General features: G+C 40.4%; 1 protein-coding gene across 6 annotated transcripts in view; it reads left to right on the top strand.

Moving 5' to 3' along the window:
• The window catches only part of FBXL13 (F-box and leucine rich repeat protein 13), a 168011-nt gene that overhangs the window by 32501 nt on the left and 117691 nt on the right, over nt 1–17819 (top strand). For all 6 annotated transcript variants that reach the window (XM_039517650.1, XM_039517651.1, XM_039517673.1 and 3 more), the window contains one exon: nt 15990–16085. In XM_039517650.1, coding sequence (XP_039373584.1) covers nt 15990–16085 — 96 coding nt within the window. The remainder of the gene's footprint in view (nt 1–15989; nt 16086–17819) is intronic.

A 17819-nucleotide genomic window follows, 5' to 3' on the forward strand; every position in this document is an offset into this window, starting at 1 on the left:
GGACCCACTCTTCTTCCCCATACTCTGGAGTCTTGCTTCTCTGGAATTCTGTATTGGTGAAGGAACTGTGGGAGACTTGAGTCAGTCTGCCTTTTATATCATCAGGTGTGTGTATGTGGTGGGGCTGGGGAGGATGTTTAGAGTGCAGGCATGGCCAAAAGATCTGAGATCATGTGAATGGCATGCATGCACATCAAGAGCAGAATCCATGTGGACAACACCTCTCAAAGAACCACAGTTACTTTAAGGTAAGTAATTGTTCTTTTTGTTTTAGATCTCATTGTACATTGGTTATAAAACAAAGCCATTGTATAATTTTTCTCTTTATTCAGTTTACGTTGATTTTATAGCATATATAAATCACCAATACAGTTTACACTTAGCAGCTACTGAATGCCTTCCATTTATAGAGAAATACCAACTCTGAGGTCTGGAGCTGGGACATGAGATGGCTTGGCACAGAGACTGCTTACATCACGTTGTAAATTTTGTCTTTTTATGGAAAGAATGGAGTCCAAAGTGAGGATTTTGTTGCTGGGTTGGAGTCAATAGACTGGTGAACTAAAACAGTAGAAACTTGGGTGATTTATGCAACTTTCAGGTCCTATTGCTGAAACATAGTACATACAAATATCATACCATAGTGAGAAAAATGACCACTTTCATGTATTTATCCTTATTTTATATGGTTACATCTTTTTATCACATACTACCCAAAGTCAGCCTTATAAGATTGTGAGCACAATTTGCAAGCAAGATTTTCCTAGGATGTTACAGTTCTTTCAATTCCGTTTTTTGGAATTTGATCTTCTAAAACATTCATATCTACTTAGTAAACTGAATCTTTATTTCCCCTTCCCTTTCTCAGTGATCTATGCAATTAACTGAAAATACAGTACCATCCATAAACAGTCTTGTTTTCCTGTAGTAGAGAGCTGTGGCTTTCTCTTTTCCCAGGCTATTTGTAAGATAAAGAACATTGAACATACAATATAGCATCTATGCCTGCTTGAAGGAGGCTCGTGTCTAAGTGATTTCTTATATTGTCATCAGTGGAACTAAGATTTTCATGTCCCCTGTGATATTCCCCAAGGTACCATCTGGACTGTTGAACAGCTGTGTCCCCTCAGCTCTCCAGTCTGGGATGCCTTTTACACAGCTTTGATGGTGAACAACGCCCCTCCAGGTCCTGTCCACACACAGCCTCTAGTATGTAACTTGCTCCCAGATATGCAGTATGAGTGCTCCTCACTAGCCACTCATGAATTACGTACAGGGTAACACCATCATATTCTTAGTCCCAGCCTTGCTCTCCAGAAATGTGCGTCTTGTGCTGCTCAGTACCCTCATGGACAGTACAAGGTCAAAGAAAGTCCATCATTCTATCAAAGGAAAATGATTCTGCACCAGCCTTCTTATCTCAAGTAGAGACTCCGAAACACTTCAATCCAAGCATACACTGGTTTATGTAAAACAATAAAATATGTTTATTAACTACAGAAAGATAGATTTTAAGTGGTACAAGTGATAAGGCATAAAAGTAAGAATTGGTTACAAATGAAATAAAAAGATAAAAATGCAAGCTAATTCCTAACTTTAACAAGCTAATAGGTTTAAAAACAAAAGGGTCTGTCTTACTATAAGCTGCAGTCAATTTCATAGGTTGGGTCTTCTTCCAGCCTGGGACCCCTCCCCCAGTTCAATGTCCCTCAGGAATTCATTGATGCCACAAGCAGAGAGATGGGAGGAGGAGAGATGAGCTTTGGGCTACTATTTTGCATACTTATACCCCTCTCCCCTCTTTGAGGGTTACCCCCAGCTGGGGTGCAGACAGACAGTCTCTAGTGTATGTTTGAACCATCTGTGAGGTGAAATGTAAATTCTTGTTTACACTTTCTCCCCTGTTGGAGAACGGCTGTTTAAGCAAGTGGTAACTTTTTAACACCTTGCTGGCATGCCAGTGAGTCTTTGTCTCTGATAAACTGGTTTGTGGGTATTACCTAGAATTACAACATATTTCAATAACAATCTTATAGTGGAATCTTATAACTTTACATATAGTGTTGCTACACACATTTCAACAGGATAATAATCAGCATATTATGCATTTTTAATGCTACCTCACAAGGCATACTTTGTACAAAATATCATAACCTTATCAAAGTGGTGAGCCTGGGTACAGGGTGTCACACCTTCTTAATCCAAAGCCAAGAAGATGAGCTCTCTGTTTTTATTTAATAAATTAACTAATTAAATAAAGTATTGGTGGTTTGGTTAGCATTCTCTCTGTAGGACTCATACAATATTATGAACATTCACAGCTTGTGGGAAGTAAAAAGGGATCCTTTTCAATGTTTCATGGGGTTTCCTAGAACATCTTTTGGACAGGGCTTAAGGGCTGCTTGGACTTCCTACAGCTTTCAGATTTTAGATGCTGAGAATTTTTTTTGTCACTAGCACCTCAGAGGAGGTTTGGCAGTGGACCCTCACAGTATCATGGGCCTATTTTAAAGGTAGCATTTGTTTTAGTACATGTGATTGTTAATAAAGTTATCAGCTGTTGCTGCTCTCTACCCTGTTCCCATGCAAAAAATGTCTGCTAGTCTGGATTCACATCTGGGCTTGGGGTGAGATTTGCCTCTCAGGGTGAGCAGGAAGCAGTTTTGCTGTGTAGATTCTCCCCCCACCCCTACCATGATGCAGTTTCTCTATTTAAAAACAAAACAAAACAATTAGATGGCACCAAAACATTCCAGTATCGTGCTGCTGACAGAAAGCACAAAGTTCTTCTTCGAGTGATGTCCCTGTGAGTGCTCCACTCCAGGTGATGGTGCGTTCCTGCACCTTTGATCAGAGAGTTTTAGCAGCAGTGCTCATATGGGTCGCACATGCGCGGTGCCGGCCTTGTGTGCCATTTGCACTTCATCTAGTGTGCAATCCAGACACTTCAATTCCTTTTTAACCATCCCCAGCCTGAGATGGAGTTCAGCAGTCCCATTATAAACCTTTGTTTTTCTTCTATAAGTTAGAGAGTTAGGGTAGTTTAGATAGGCTAAGTTTTAGTTCTCAGATATTTATGTCCCTTTCAGAAAAATTTGTATTTCTTCCTCCCTCTTCTTTAGTACAGTTAGGATTAAGTTAGAGAAATGCCTGGTTCACCAGGATATAAAAGATGCACAACATGCAGAGAGGCAATGCCTGTGTCAGATGGCCCCTGCCCACCTGCCCCACCTCGCCTCCCCACCTGCCTCCTCACGAAGTGCGGGGCCCCCCAAAGCATGGGGTCCAGGGTGGTTGCCCTGATTGGCCGTACCCTAGGGATGGCTCTGACAGTTTGCACCCATTCTACTTGAAATGGGCTGCCATCACCATGTATAAATGGCCCCTAGAAGTAATCTGTACATGCTATATAATCCCTTTTCTTTCTATACCCCTCACCAACCCCTCTTCAGGGACCCCTCTTATGAACATCTGCTGCGACAAGAGATAGATCATCTCCTCCAACTAGGGGCAGTGTAAACTGTTCCCATGCAACACAGGGGAAGGGTGTCTATTACCACTGTTTTTTAACAGATCTGTCCTGAATCTCAGGCGACTGAACAAGTTCGTGAGAAAACAACAGTTCAAAATGGTCAGGATAACAACAATAATACCAGCGCTGGAACTGGGGACTGTTTTTCAGCCCTTGACCTGCAGGAGGTATACCTGCAGGAGGTATACCTGTTACGATATACCCTGCCCACAAGCAGTTTCTGAGATTTACCTTGGGCAAAGACCACTATCAATACAAGGTTCTACCTTTCTAGATGTCAAAAGCACCTCACGTTACCTTAAAGATCCTTGCAGTAGTAGCAGCACATCTGAGAAAACAAGGAATAATAATAATCCTTACCTGGATGGCTGTCTTCTGAAGTCACACACTCAAATAGACATGCATCTGATGAAGTGGGTATTCACCCACGAAAGCTCATGCTCCAGTAGGGTTGTTAGTCTATAAGGTGCCACAGAACTCTTTGCCGCTTTTACAGATGCAGACTAACACGGCTACCCCTTGATACTTGACACTCAAATAGATGCCATTTGGACTACCCAGATGATGATAATTTTTTCCAGAGTCTGGGTCTACAAATAAACGAAAAGAAATCCAACAATAGAACTAGTTCAACATTTATAATTCATAGGCACTCACTGAGACTCAGTGGCAGCAAAAACGTCACTTCCACGAGACAGATTCTACATGATAAAGACACCCATATCCACAGTGTGGAAAAGCCCACAGATTACAGCCCACACATGCCTCCAACTTCTGTGCCACATGGCAGCATGCACGTTTGTGGTGAAACATATGCGTTTACATATGCGCTGCCTGCAAGGATGTCTGGGAACCATCTACAGACCAAATAAACTCAGATTAAACTGACAATTAACTATGCCTCCCAAAGTCAAGGAATCACTAGCCTAGTGGACTCAACCACATAATGTGTGCTTGGGGATCCCATTTACACAGGATCCTCCATCACAGATTATCACAACGAATGCCCCCCTCATAGGGTGAGGAGCACACATGCAACATCACACAATTCCGGGGTTATGGTCTGCAGCTGAGACAAGACTACACATAAGCCTGCTAGAACTCTGTGCCCTCTGCAATGCCTACCTCCACTTCCTACTACTCATAAGGAACCAGAACAGGTCCTTAGCTAGCAATTCTGGTGATTATCTTGTCAGCACTCAAGCTCTTTCCTTCTGAATGAGGACATTTTGCTTCCTTCTGTTTGCTCTAAACAGAGATGATGCAGGGAGTTTCAGCAGCTCTCCCTTATTATTGGATGGTGCTTCCAATATTACTTGGGCAGAACACAGGTCTTCAGGAAATTGGACTTCCACTTCATTCAGTACATGTGTTATAAATATGAGCTGTCCTATTTAAATTGCAGAACACATTACAACTCTTTTTGAGAAACACTATTAGCAGGTTTTTGCCTAGTTTGCCATGTCTCCTGGAATTACTTTTCAGTGTCTAGTGAACAATGACATTTCAGATCAAAGAGCACCATACCTTTATGAACAACACAGTTAAGATCTGAAATACTATGATCCAGATTTTTAAAGCTATTTAGGCATGCAGTGAGATTTTAAAAAGTTCAGTAGGCACCTATGTGCATCTTTAGGCGCCTGAATACCTTAAAAATCTGGCCCTAGGCAACATCTTGAATCCTAGAATAGTTAAAATAATTGACCTTCCTGCCTTTATTTTTTTTATTTAAAAGTTGATGGTATATAGTAGGGAGTTAAAAGACCTCCTGGGTCCTATTGCGGGTTGTGCTCCCCTTCTATGTACTGGGAGCCATCCTGTTTTCTGTATAACAGTGAGTAGCTGTGGTGGGCAGGGTAAGAGGAGTGGGAGAAATGGGAGAAGCAGGGGAAGAGGCAGTGGGGAAGGAAGAGAGTGGGATAAGGCAGGGGAAGGGGGATATTGGAGTGAGGAAGGGGATAGGATGGGGAAGAAAAGCGTATAGGGGAATCGCGGGTGGAAGCAGGAGTCTGGCATATGTTGTCCCTTTGGTGTCAGCAGCAGCTGGGGCTCCCCTGTTAAGCAGGCCCATTGAACCCCCACCCCAATGATCCCACTTCCCCTATACCTGGACCATCCCAATGAGCCCCCCACTCCACTGAGCCACAACCAGATGCACCTGGACCCCAACCCCACCAAGTCCCACTCCCCCAGCACCTGGACCTCCCCACTGAGCCCCTCACACCCAGACCCTCCTGCTGAGCCCCAGCCACCTTCACCTTAACCCCCTGCGGAGTCCCATTGCCCCTGCTTCCAGAACCCCCCCACCCAATGAGCCTTTGCACATCCAGTTCCCCAATCTACTGGCACCCAGATTGCCCCACACCTGAATCCCCCACACTAAGTCCCTTCACACTTGGATCCTGCTAGCCTGAGCCTGCCTGCCCACACCTGGTGTGCCTGGCACAAACGGGCAGGGCACCAGGGTGTTTCTGGGCAAGCCCAGCCCTTGCGCTTTGTCAGGGTGGGGTGTAGCCTCACCACTGAGTCCCTGTCCTGGGGGGAGGAGGTGACTACAAGGTGATCTTCCACCTCCACATAGCTAGTGGCCTGTGCTCCCCATTGCCATGCTGGAGCCTCCACGTGTATTTATTGACAAATAAAATTTGCAGAATTTTAAAATGTTGTGCATAGAATTTTTATTTTTTTGGTGCAGAATTTTTAATTTTTTGGCACAGAATTCCTTCAGGAGTAATGTATAAAAATGTGCACAACACTACCTTGGTTCCTAAGCATAATCCAGTTATACCTCCCCCAAAGCCCTGTATTATTCACTAGGTAAAATGTTAAATTATTTGTATGACATGGAAACATATTACTCTGAAATATGAATGTTTGTTAATTGACTCAAATGGCTAATAGCATATTTTATGCAATTAAATCATGCATCAGATAGGTTACTTCTGTATTTCCTGTCTAACTATTTTTCTGAATTTACTGATTTTTATAAAGAAAGGCAAATGCTAGATTAACTTTTCAACATTTTTTGATCCCTGGAAATAATTACTTTGCAATATGTTGAAATTTATACAATTCATCAGACTAATGTTTTCAAGACATATACTGGTAATTAGAAACAGCAGTTTGGAAATTGAGACAATTTTATGTTAGGCAGAACTTACTAGATAAATACATATAAATTATAAGTTTGTATTTACTGCATTTTTAGATTGTTACCTCAGCTTGTGAAAACAAAGCATTAGGGCATTGTTTAACAGGCTAATTAAATGGGTATATTGTATCTGTTAAGTAATATGTAAATTTCAAAGCCTTCTTAGTTACCAGCTGGTACAGATAATCAGTTTATCAGTCACAGGCAAATGTCTTTGCAATAAGTGCAGTACTCAAGTTCCCTGCCAGATAACTTGAAAATATTGATTTTGTTCCATGTAGTCTGGCAGGAAATAAAACAGAAGGAAATCATGTATTGATGAATTTGGCAAGCATGCTCTCTCTTCTGGATGAAAAATACAGCTGCATTGTTTAATACCGTAGGAAGTACAATGTTACTCTTTAATAGGAATATCACTTCTTTATTCCCTAAAGTATTAAATAATAATGTTACATAAATTTTTCTGAAGTGAAAAACTCCACAGCCACTAACTACATCTATAATTTCCTATGCTGTATAAGCAAAATTATAGTTTAGTGGATGGATTTTGCCCAATATTGAAATAGAAATTATTTAAAATCCTGATGAGACTATTTTATTAACATTTCTATTTATTTGTCTTCATCTGTAATCAGCAGAGGCCAAATTCTGCCCCAACTGACACCTTCTTCAATCTGTTGATTTCACTAAGGTTACACTGAGGTTATAAATCAGGACAGCTTTTTTTTAAGGAAGGAAAACAATCTTCTGTACAACTAGCTCATATTGCTAAATCATGCCTAGTTGATTCTAGTTCTCTATTTTGTTGTTGTTAGACTTCTATTACTTTTGCCATAAAACAAAGTACAGTGGAGCCTGGCTAATCTGCATTTTGCTAATCCACACACTTCCTATTCTCACAAAGTGAGGTATTCTCTGTACACCTCTGATCAAACGTTTGACAACAGAGTTTGAATGCACTTTGATATTAGTTTCTTTGGCAAAATGTATTAAAGATATTTTCTCTATTATATTGTATTATCAATAACTAAAATGATAAAGACGTGTCGAACACTGGAGTTGTTGATGAACAAGTTATCAAGATTCAATTTAAGGCATTGGTGCACAAACTTTTCCTGTCATGCCCTGCCTAGCTGGTAATGGAATCTATAATGGAACTGGGATAGAGGTGGAGCTGGCCTGGGTGTGGAGAGGGAATGAGGGCTGAGCTGAGGGAGGAGTGGAGCTTTGTCTGTGGGGTGGAGTGGAGCAAGGGCTGGAGCTTGGCTGGGGGCAGAGCAGGGGCTGGAATGGAGTTGTGGCTGGGGGCTGAGTGGAGCTGGCTGGTGCTCCCTCCCTGCCCTCCGTGGGGGCTGACCTGGGCCCTGCCATGCACCCATCCATGAATGTTCCTCCATATCCCCCTACGTAGGCACGCCCCACAGTATGGGGATCACTGATTTAAGGTATGTATTTTATTTTCTGATGAAGTAATTTTAAATAGTTGTATCTAGTAGGTGGTAACACACAAATCAGCATTGAGAACTTTTGGAATAGTGACTCTAGCAAGCACTTGTTAATCTTTATGCATATTTTATGTCAATTTCATTTGGATATAATAGGTCAAAAATCTTTCTTAAAATAAGACAGAATTAGAACCTGTGTAGGGTTCACTCTGTGGTCACATCAAAATGGGGCACAAGTTTAAAAATTATGTTAATATGTTTGTTAAATATCTTCTATGAATGCTTGCCTTACTAGATGTAATTATAATACGTGGAGGTGCATAATTCCTCATGTTGGAACATACTTAATATCAAACTGAAATCATACTTCATATAATGACATACTTAATGCAATGTTGTAGTTATGTCTGTCCCAGGATATTAGAGAGACAAGGTGGGTGAAGTAATATCTTTTATTGGACCTACTTCTGTTGCTGAGGGTACATCTATACTACCCGCCGGATCGGTGGGTAGTAATCAATCTATCGGGGACAGATTTATCGCGTCTCATCTGATGCGATAAATCAATCCGCGAATCGATGCCCGTACTCCACCTTGGCAGGAGGAGTAAGCAGCGTCGACGGGGGAGCCGCGGCAGTCGACTCGCCGCCGTAAGGACGGCCAGGTAAGTCGAACTAAGATACTTCGACTTCAGCTACGTGAATAGCATAGCTGAAGTTGCGTATCTTAGTTCGATCTCCCCCCCCACTCCTCCAGTGTAGACCATCCCTGAGAGAGACAAGCTTTTGAGTTTATACAGAGCTTTTCTTCAGGTCTGGGAAACGTACTCAGAGTGTCACAGCTAAATACAAGGTGGAACAGATTGTTTGCCATAAGTAGTTAACAAATATTTAATGGGACCATTTATGGTGAAGTGGCCCATTAATACCCGTTCAGTCATAGGAGGGAAAAGGAAGTGAGGGGAAAAGGCAGCTGGCTGGGTTATTAGTGAGTAATAAATTGTTATAAAAAGCCATAAATCCAGTGTCTCAATTCAGTCCATGATTTTTAGTGTCTTGCGAAGTTATGATTTTAAACAGCCAGGCTTGACTTTTGAAAGTTTTGTGCAACTTTCCTTTGAGGATGAGCACTGATTGGTCAGATATAGAGTGATCACCAAGCTCAGAAGCATCTCCAAGCATCAGAAGCAAGCTCCCCACAGACCAGGACACACCAACTCCAAGCAGCACCAGACTCTGCCAGAACAACAGATGCAAAACCTGCAGATGTATCTCCACTGGTACAATGATCAATACCCCACACAATACACATTTCAAGATCCATGGGTCCTACACATGCCCATCACAACATATGGTGTACCTCATCCAGTGCACTAAATGCCCCGATAACAACTACAGTAAGTGAGTGAAACCAGACAATCACTATGCTCTCAAATGAACTCACACAGGAAAATGATAAAAGACAAAAACACCATATCACCTGTGCCACAAGTACTCCTCGTTCATTTTTCACGAAGAGATCAGATATAGAGTGATCTATCAGTCTTTATCCTCAAAGGAAACCTGCACAACTCTTCAAGATGTCACTCCCTGCCTTAAATAGTTTTTGCATGTGGCGGGAACCCTTTGTCTCCCAGTTTGATTCCCAGGCTCGGTCAGTGGAGGAACACTAGTATTATCCTGGAGTCCAGTACCAGGTGAGTTGATCGCATGTCCCTGTAGGGCCACCGCAACCGTGACTCAGAGGCTGTTTGCAGCTTCCCCGGGAGGGCTCCCTGGTGAGAGATTAAAATCTTCAAAGACCTATTGTTTTCCCTAATTGCCCTTCTCAGCCAGCCATCTGGACTAATCGAATTCTGTCTAGTGGGCGTTCCCCAGGTGTAAACACACTTGTAATAGATGCATGGACAATATTCCTAACTTCAGATACCAAAATGATACATGCTTAAGGTAAGATAATCATATTCAGTAAATCATAACCTTTCCAATGATATCTCACATGCCTTATTTTGCACAAAATACATCATAATTATGCCATACTCATATCATAATAATATTACTATGAAGAATATGGGGTGTAATGCCACAAAGATGACCACCCTTGGGCTTTGCCTCAAAAATCCCTTCCCTGAAAGAAGGTGACTGGTTTACATCCCTCAATTTGAAGTATGACTATTTTCATATAGATGTTCATTCAGTGTACAGGAGATTTCCACAATTTATGGTGGGCCCAGAGCATTTTCAATACAAAGTGCTCCCTGTCAGCCTCTTGATGGCCCAGAGGGTTTTTATGAGCATATTGTCCATGATAGCAGCATACCTCTGCAGACATGGCAGCCCCATATTTATCTACCTAGATGATTGGCTGGTCACGGGATGGTAGTATCAGGAAGTACAAGATTTGATCATCTCCTCACTTGACCTATTTCATGCTTTGGGACTTCAGGTAAATTCAGAAAAGTTCACTTTAACCCACACACAAATTATGGAATTTATTGGAGTGAATCTGAACTCAGTGAAGGTAAGAGCTTACTTTAATTAAAACAGGTTCCTTGCAATGAGCGACCTTATCACCCAGGTTTGACTCAGCCCTCAGATGATGTCCTGGTCCTACCTGGTACTGCTAGATCATACGACCACATGTACCTATATAACCCATTTGCAAGGCTTCTCTTGCAGTGCCTGCAAGCCTAGTTGTGGAAGGTCTACTCTCCAAGCAGGGACTCTCAGGACAAATGGGTTGTTGTTTCCCTAGAATGTCCTGACGTCACTTATCTGTTAGGACTAAGAGAGAAACTTTATGTAGGGGTTCTTATCATGCCCGCATCACCTACAAAGACAATCATAACATAAGAATGGCCATACTGAGTCAGACCAATGGTCCATCTAACCCAGTACCCTGTCTTCTGACAGTAGCCAGTGCCAGATACTTCAGAAAGAATGCACAGAACAAGGCAATTTTGAGTCATCCATCCCTTGCCATACAGTCCCAGCTTCTATAATTTGGAGGTTTAGGGACACCTGGAGCATAGGGTTGTGTCCCTGACCATTTTGACTAATCGCCATCATGGTCCTATCCTCCATGAACTTATCTAATTCTTTTTTAACCCAGTTATACTTTTGGCCTCCACAGGTTGACTGTGTGAAGAAATACTTCCTTATGTTTGTTTTAAATATGCTGCCTATTAATTTCATTGGGTAATCCTTAGTTCTTGTGTTATGTGAAGTGGTAAATAACACTTCCCTATTCACTTTCTCCATTCTGTTCTTGATTTTGTAGTCCTCTGTCCTATCTCCCTTTAGTCATCTCTTTTCTAAGGTGAACAGTCCCAGCCTTGTTAATCTCTCCTTACATGGAAGCTGTTCCATACCCCTAATAATTTTTGATGCCCTTTTCCAATTCTAATATTTTTTCTGAAATGAGCTGACCAGAGCTGCGCACAACATTCAAGGTGTGGGTGCCCTATGGATCTGTATATGACATTATGATATTTTCTGTTTTATTATCTATCCCTTTCCCAGTGGTTCCTACCATTCTTGTAGCTTTTTTGACTGCTGCTGCCTATTGAGCGCATGCTTTCAGTGAACTATCCACAATGATTCCAAGATCTCTTTCTTTAGTGGTAACTGCTAATTTAGATCCCATCATTTTGTCTGTAGAGTTGGGGTTGTGTTTTCCAATGTGCATTACTTTGAACTTATCAACATTGAATTTCATCTGCCATTTTTTGCCCAGTCACCCAGTTTAGTGAGATACCCTGGTAACTCTTTGCAGTCAGCTTTGGATTTAGCTATTTTAGTAATTTTGTATTATCCACAAATTTTTCCACCCCACATTGTCACTCCTTTTCCAGATCATTTGTGAATATGTTGAACAGCATGGGTCCCCGTACAAATCCTTGTGGGATCCCACTGTTTACCTCTCTCCATTGTGAAAACTGGCCATTTATTCCTACCCTTTCTTTCCTATCTTTTAACTGTTACTGATCCACGAGAGGGCCCTCCCTCTTGTGCCATGACTCCTTACTTTGCTTAAGAAATAGCTCATGCACAATAATACAAGTATTTAAATAACCCACAATTTGCACTTCTCTGCATAGGCTGGGAGAGAGGTGAGTTCAAATCTTTGCTGGTGCTATTCTCCATCTGGAGACAGTTTTCTGTAAGCCTGGGGCAACAGGGCAGCTACACTTTACTTTATATTGTGATTGCTATACCTTAGCTAAATAAATTTTAAAAAAGACACCTGGGGTCAGATACAAACAAGTCCTGAGGGCCCATAGTTCATGGAAGGGAGAGCTAGAGCCTTCACAGTGTACTCCCCTTGTCTCTGAATCTGTGAAGCTCCTTCACACATAATATGCAGCAGTTGGAACTGTGTAGACTTTAGAAGAATGGGATGACAGATCTGAGGATCAGCTACAGAACTCACTATACAATATGCTTCTTAAGAAACTGGTAGATATGCCAGAGGAAATATGCATGAGCATTAATGCTGTTGATGCTATTTTTTGCCTTCTGTTAGACTCTGCCCCCTAGAAAGAAGCCAATACGCTATGTTTAAAGTCTGTTTTGTTTAGCTGTTTTTTGAGTTACTGGTGAGCAAATCATTCAAACAAACAAACAAACTAAAAAACAAAAATAAAACCACACAAAAAACCCCGCTACAGAATAGTCCATTTTTCACTGTCCAATAACTCGAAAACTGCTGAAGAGATTTTTTTTTAATTTTTTTTAAATCACTTCTGGGTTAATAGCCAGCATAGCAAGTTTAAGTCATGAAGGAGGAATGTTCAGAATGTTGTAAATGAAAACAAGGTTGTAATAAAACTCCATGCCTAATCTTAATTACAGCATTTGCTGCTGGAGATCCATCATGCAGCTACCCAAATCAACTAATCAGTTAGGTTGGACAGCATTCTTCTTTAGTACTGAGATTATGTTTAATTAATAGATGCAGAACCGATAAATAAGAGTTGCATCCTCAGAAGAACAAATCTCATGCAGCATGTTCTCATTTAAAAATTAATATCCATATAAAGATCCTGATTCAGGAAAGCAGCCATATTCAGGACAGATTTAAGCATGTTCCTAAAGTGAAGTGTGCGTATAAGTGCTGTCCTGAATAGGGGATAGACTTAAGTACATGCTTAAGTGTTTTCCTGAATTGAAGCTTGATAGGTCTGGCTCCAAGTGGACTGTGGGCAAACTTGGTGGGCTGGGAAGATACATGCCTGCAGTCTATGGTTCACTAATGATTGTCTCAGATATAGAACTGCTTGTCTGGGTTTGTTTATGTTTGCTCTTTTGAAATGTTAACTCTTTAGGGTTTTAATAGGTTTTTAGATTCTCCTAGACACTGACCACTTTCAACTCCCACTTAATGTCAATGGGAGTTGGAAGTGCTCAGGATCAGGCCCTTAATACAATAGGATTTGATTTCTAACTCGTTAAATTCAAGGGATTATAAAGAAATAATTGAAAAACTGCTATAAAGGTAATTCAAAGTAGGATTCAAGGTGTTTGCTTTACCTATGGAGACCTTAATGGTTTGGGCCAGGGTTACCTGAGGGATCACCTCTTTCTCCATGATTTACTGCCACAGTAAAGATCAGCAGAGGTGCTCAAGGAGGAGTTCCCTCAGTATTAACGACAGGGAACATCTGGCAGGGCACTGTCTGTGAGCAGTGCTGGTTGGAACTTGCTCCCACCTGGGTCCACCAGAGTCTGGATTTGTGAATCTTCTGAGCATGTTGCAAAACCCATCTTTTCCCCTCTTTTGTTAATGCTGTTAAGGAGAGTGTGAATTGAGATGGATATATTTATGGGCAGTCCTTTGTCTATGTTTAGACTGTAAATTAAATTTTGTGGGATAGGCACCAGGAGCACTGAATAGTGTAGCCTTTTATTTTATTAGGAATAGATTTAGTTATGTTATCTTACACCATTGTGGCTCTGGTGGCTACAGTTTCAGGATCAACAGAGTGAAAGTCACCTCTGTTACTTGTCTCAGATTTAGAGACTCTAGGAACACATGAAGACCAACAATAGTGACCACACATACATTCACAAGTGCATCTAGTCTGTTTTACAAGTTTTATTAATCACAAGCAAGATTATGATTACCTAAGCACACACAAATCCTACAAATACCAATGCACAAGTTATAAATATAGTCATACTCACATTCTCGAAGATATTCTTAGTTCCTGATGGATTCCTCACCAATTGATCATCAATAAAGGGGTGATTCCTGTTGGGGTTTTGCCCCAGGCATTCCATTTTTACCTAACCAAGGAGCCCTCTTTTATTTTGTGATTCTGACTACACTTAACATTCTACATATGTTCAAGACAGACATTTGGAAAGATGTTACAATAAGGCAGGGGTTCTCAAACTTCATTGCATCGGGACCCCCTGTGACAACAAAAATTACAACACAACCCCAGGAGCGGGGACTGAGCCTACCTGAGCCCTGCCGCTCCAGGTGGGGGGGCAAAGCTCCAGGCAGGAGGCCTGTAACCAGAGCCCCGCCACCCAGGGCTGACGCCCTAGGTCTTCATCTTTGGCCGCGGGCAGTGAGACTTTGGCACCAGGCCCCAGCAAGTCTAACACCAGCCCTGGTGACCCCCAGTTTGAGAACCGCTTCAATAAGGTGTCTTGTGATCTTGAACAATACATTGCGGTTGGTTTTCCACAACATCATCTATGGCACATCTTTACAGTAGTCTTGTGATCTTTACTGGCATAGGGTTACTCTTCAGTCGCTTACTTATGTCAAGCTTTCTTAAGCCCTATGGCCTAGTATGGCTAAGCTTGAAATCTTATAGGCCTCAGTCTGTAGGCCTTGTGTTTCAGCCCTGCTTTACTTATATAACCTAATGCATACTTACCAATGCTAAATACTTATTAATATTATACTTCTATAATCCTACAACTTAAATCTGTTTAGCATACATTGATTACATAGCATATGAGTTAATCATAACATCACGCAGCACACGAATAAATAGATGATAAAATAAACTAATTGGCTACAATGGGTGCCTAGAGATGGATTTTAAAATGTAAAGGAAAAAAAAAAAAGCTCTGTATGGATCTGGGAAATGTAATGAATCCATCCATGTATATATGGACTCTTTTTAAGTTTTCAGTTCTAGTATGTCATTTCATATTTAAAAATAGAATATGCTAGTGCTGAAATCTATATTCAGTTTAATCACATCTCCCTTATGTTCTAGGAGAAGTAACTAACTGCAGGCAGAGGACAAGCTGCTTCTTGAAAGAGATTATTCTAAGTTGCTACTCTCAAAATGTTTGTGGAGATGAAATTTTTGGGAAGCAATAATGTAAGAGGGATGTGGAAAAGAAAATTCACAATGATATCTCTAGGATACAGATTGTGACCAAATCAGTTATCTTTTGGAGCCTACTAACATAGCGCATCGAGCAATATCAGGCTCTTTACAGAGATCTGTGGGGTAAATTTCATAGCAAACTTTGGCTAGGCCTGTGAAAGGTGCTACAGACAAGGAGATCTGATTTCCTCGTTCCTGTGACTCCTTTAAAAATCTTCCTCTCAGGACTCGGTTAGCTGAGAAAACTGATCCCTTGATTGCTATATCAGGCACTTGCTCATAAGTGGCTGTATAATGTCTTATCTGACTTCACATGGCTCTAGAGGGGAAAGTAGATCCTACTTCAGCATAACATACTTCAGTCATATAAAATAGCTGACAGAAGCATTTTAAGTCTGTTGTTTTGGGTTGGTAAATGAATATTGTCTTTTTTTTTTTAAGTCTAATGGTATTTCTTAAGCAATATTTTCTATTTTCATACATTCTGTTTTTCTATCCTAGATCTTCCATTATATCAACTTAATTGATCTGGCAAGATGTGCTCAAGTTAGCCGAACCTGGATGTTGCTAACACAGGCTAGTTCAATATGGACTGATGTAAGTAAGACTACTTGCAACTATGATATAATAAGAGGTTTAATGTTTTACTTCAACTTTATTTAAAAAAAAATGAGGATAAACCAAGCTAGTAAGTTACTTTTTAAAAAATTATAAGGACCTGGGGTGAAATCCTGATGCCACTGAACTAAATGGCAAAATTCCTTTTCATTTCAATGTACCCAGGATTTCACCTCTCTTCTCAATTATATAAATATAAATTAGGAGTAAATCCAGTGAAAACAATTATGTTACATCACTATAAAACTGGTGTAAGTGAAAGGAGAATCAGACAGTATATATATTTACAACTTGAATTCATTGTAGGTATAAAAATATCAAATCCTTATACTTATACAATTTGTATTCATTCAGTGAGTTTGTGTCTGAATTTCTTACATTCAGGACATGATCTATACATTTGTCATTTTAAAATCAGGAATAGTCAACTACTACTGATTATCAAAATATAATTAAGTATGATTTAAGGAAACTAAACACTGAAATCCAAAATAATAATCCAGAAACTGAAGGCTAAAATCCAAATAATAATAATAAAATATATCAAGTATTTTGCTATCATAACTAAAAGAGTGGTCACGTTATGAACATGGTGTAGAATGTTTTGTTTATTGTTATTGAACATTAGATGAAAATTACAATTTAAAGTTTTGCTTGTCTGCCACTAGAACACTGACAGTAATAACAGAAACTCTGAAGATAGATTTTATTATTCTTCAATAAAAACAACACTTACTCCATTCTGGAAACTGCAAAAGAGAGTATTTGTAATAAACTCTAAAGTCACGTGTACTCTGTCTCTCAAAATTCTGAACCTTCTGGTTATTTCAGGAACATCAGGTTATTTATTTCAAATGGTATTCAGTGTCATTGTCTGAAAAAATACATATATGTGGATAATCTGTTTGTAATGTGTATATATCATTTTGTCTAATCTTATCAAACCATCAAAAAGTTAAGAAAGAAGCAATCATCGTTAACATCTCTTCTTTGTGCAAGATAATAAGTACTGTAGGAAGAAGAGAATTAATTTTAGTGAAACCATTTCTAAGTATTGGAAATATTAGGAAGTCTCCAGGACAGATTGGCAGAGGCCCTGGAGGTTTTTCGCCTTCTTCTGCAGTGTGGAACACGGGTCACTTGCTGGAGGATTCTCTGCACCTTGAGGTCTTGAAACCATGATTTGAGGACTTCAATAACTCAGACATAGGTTAGGGGTTTGTTACAGGAGTGGGTGGGTGAGATTCTGTGGCCTGCATTGTGCAGGAGGTCAGACTAGATGATCATAATGGTCCCTTCTGACCTTAAAGTCTATGAGTCTATGAGATCGCTTCTCAACATAAGAGCAGTAAGCACTTCTGTAGTAATGGATTTCAGAGTAGCAGCCGTGTTAGTCTGTATCCACAAAAAGAGCAGGTGTACTTGTGGACCATAGAGACTAACAAATTATTTGAATATAAGCTTTCGTGGGCTACAGCTCACTTCATCAGATGCATAGAATGGAACATTTGGTAAGAAGATATATATACATACAGAGAACATGAAAAGGTGTACGTTGCCATACCAACTCTAAGAGGCTAATTAATTAAGATGAGCCATTATCAGCAGGCGGAAAAAAAACGTTTGTAGTGATAATCAAGATGGCCCATTTCAGACAGTTGACAAGAAGGGGTGAGGATACTTAACAAGGGGAAATAGTTTCAATTTGTGTAA

This window comes from Mauremys reevesii, linkage group 1, assembly GCF_016161935.1.
Source record: "Mauremys reevesii isolate NIE-2019 linkage group 1, ASM1616193v1, whole genome shotgun sequence".
NCBI lineage: Eukaryota > Metazoa > Chordata > Testudines > Geoemydidae > Mauremys > Mauremys reevesii.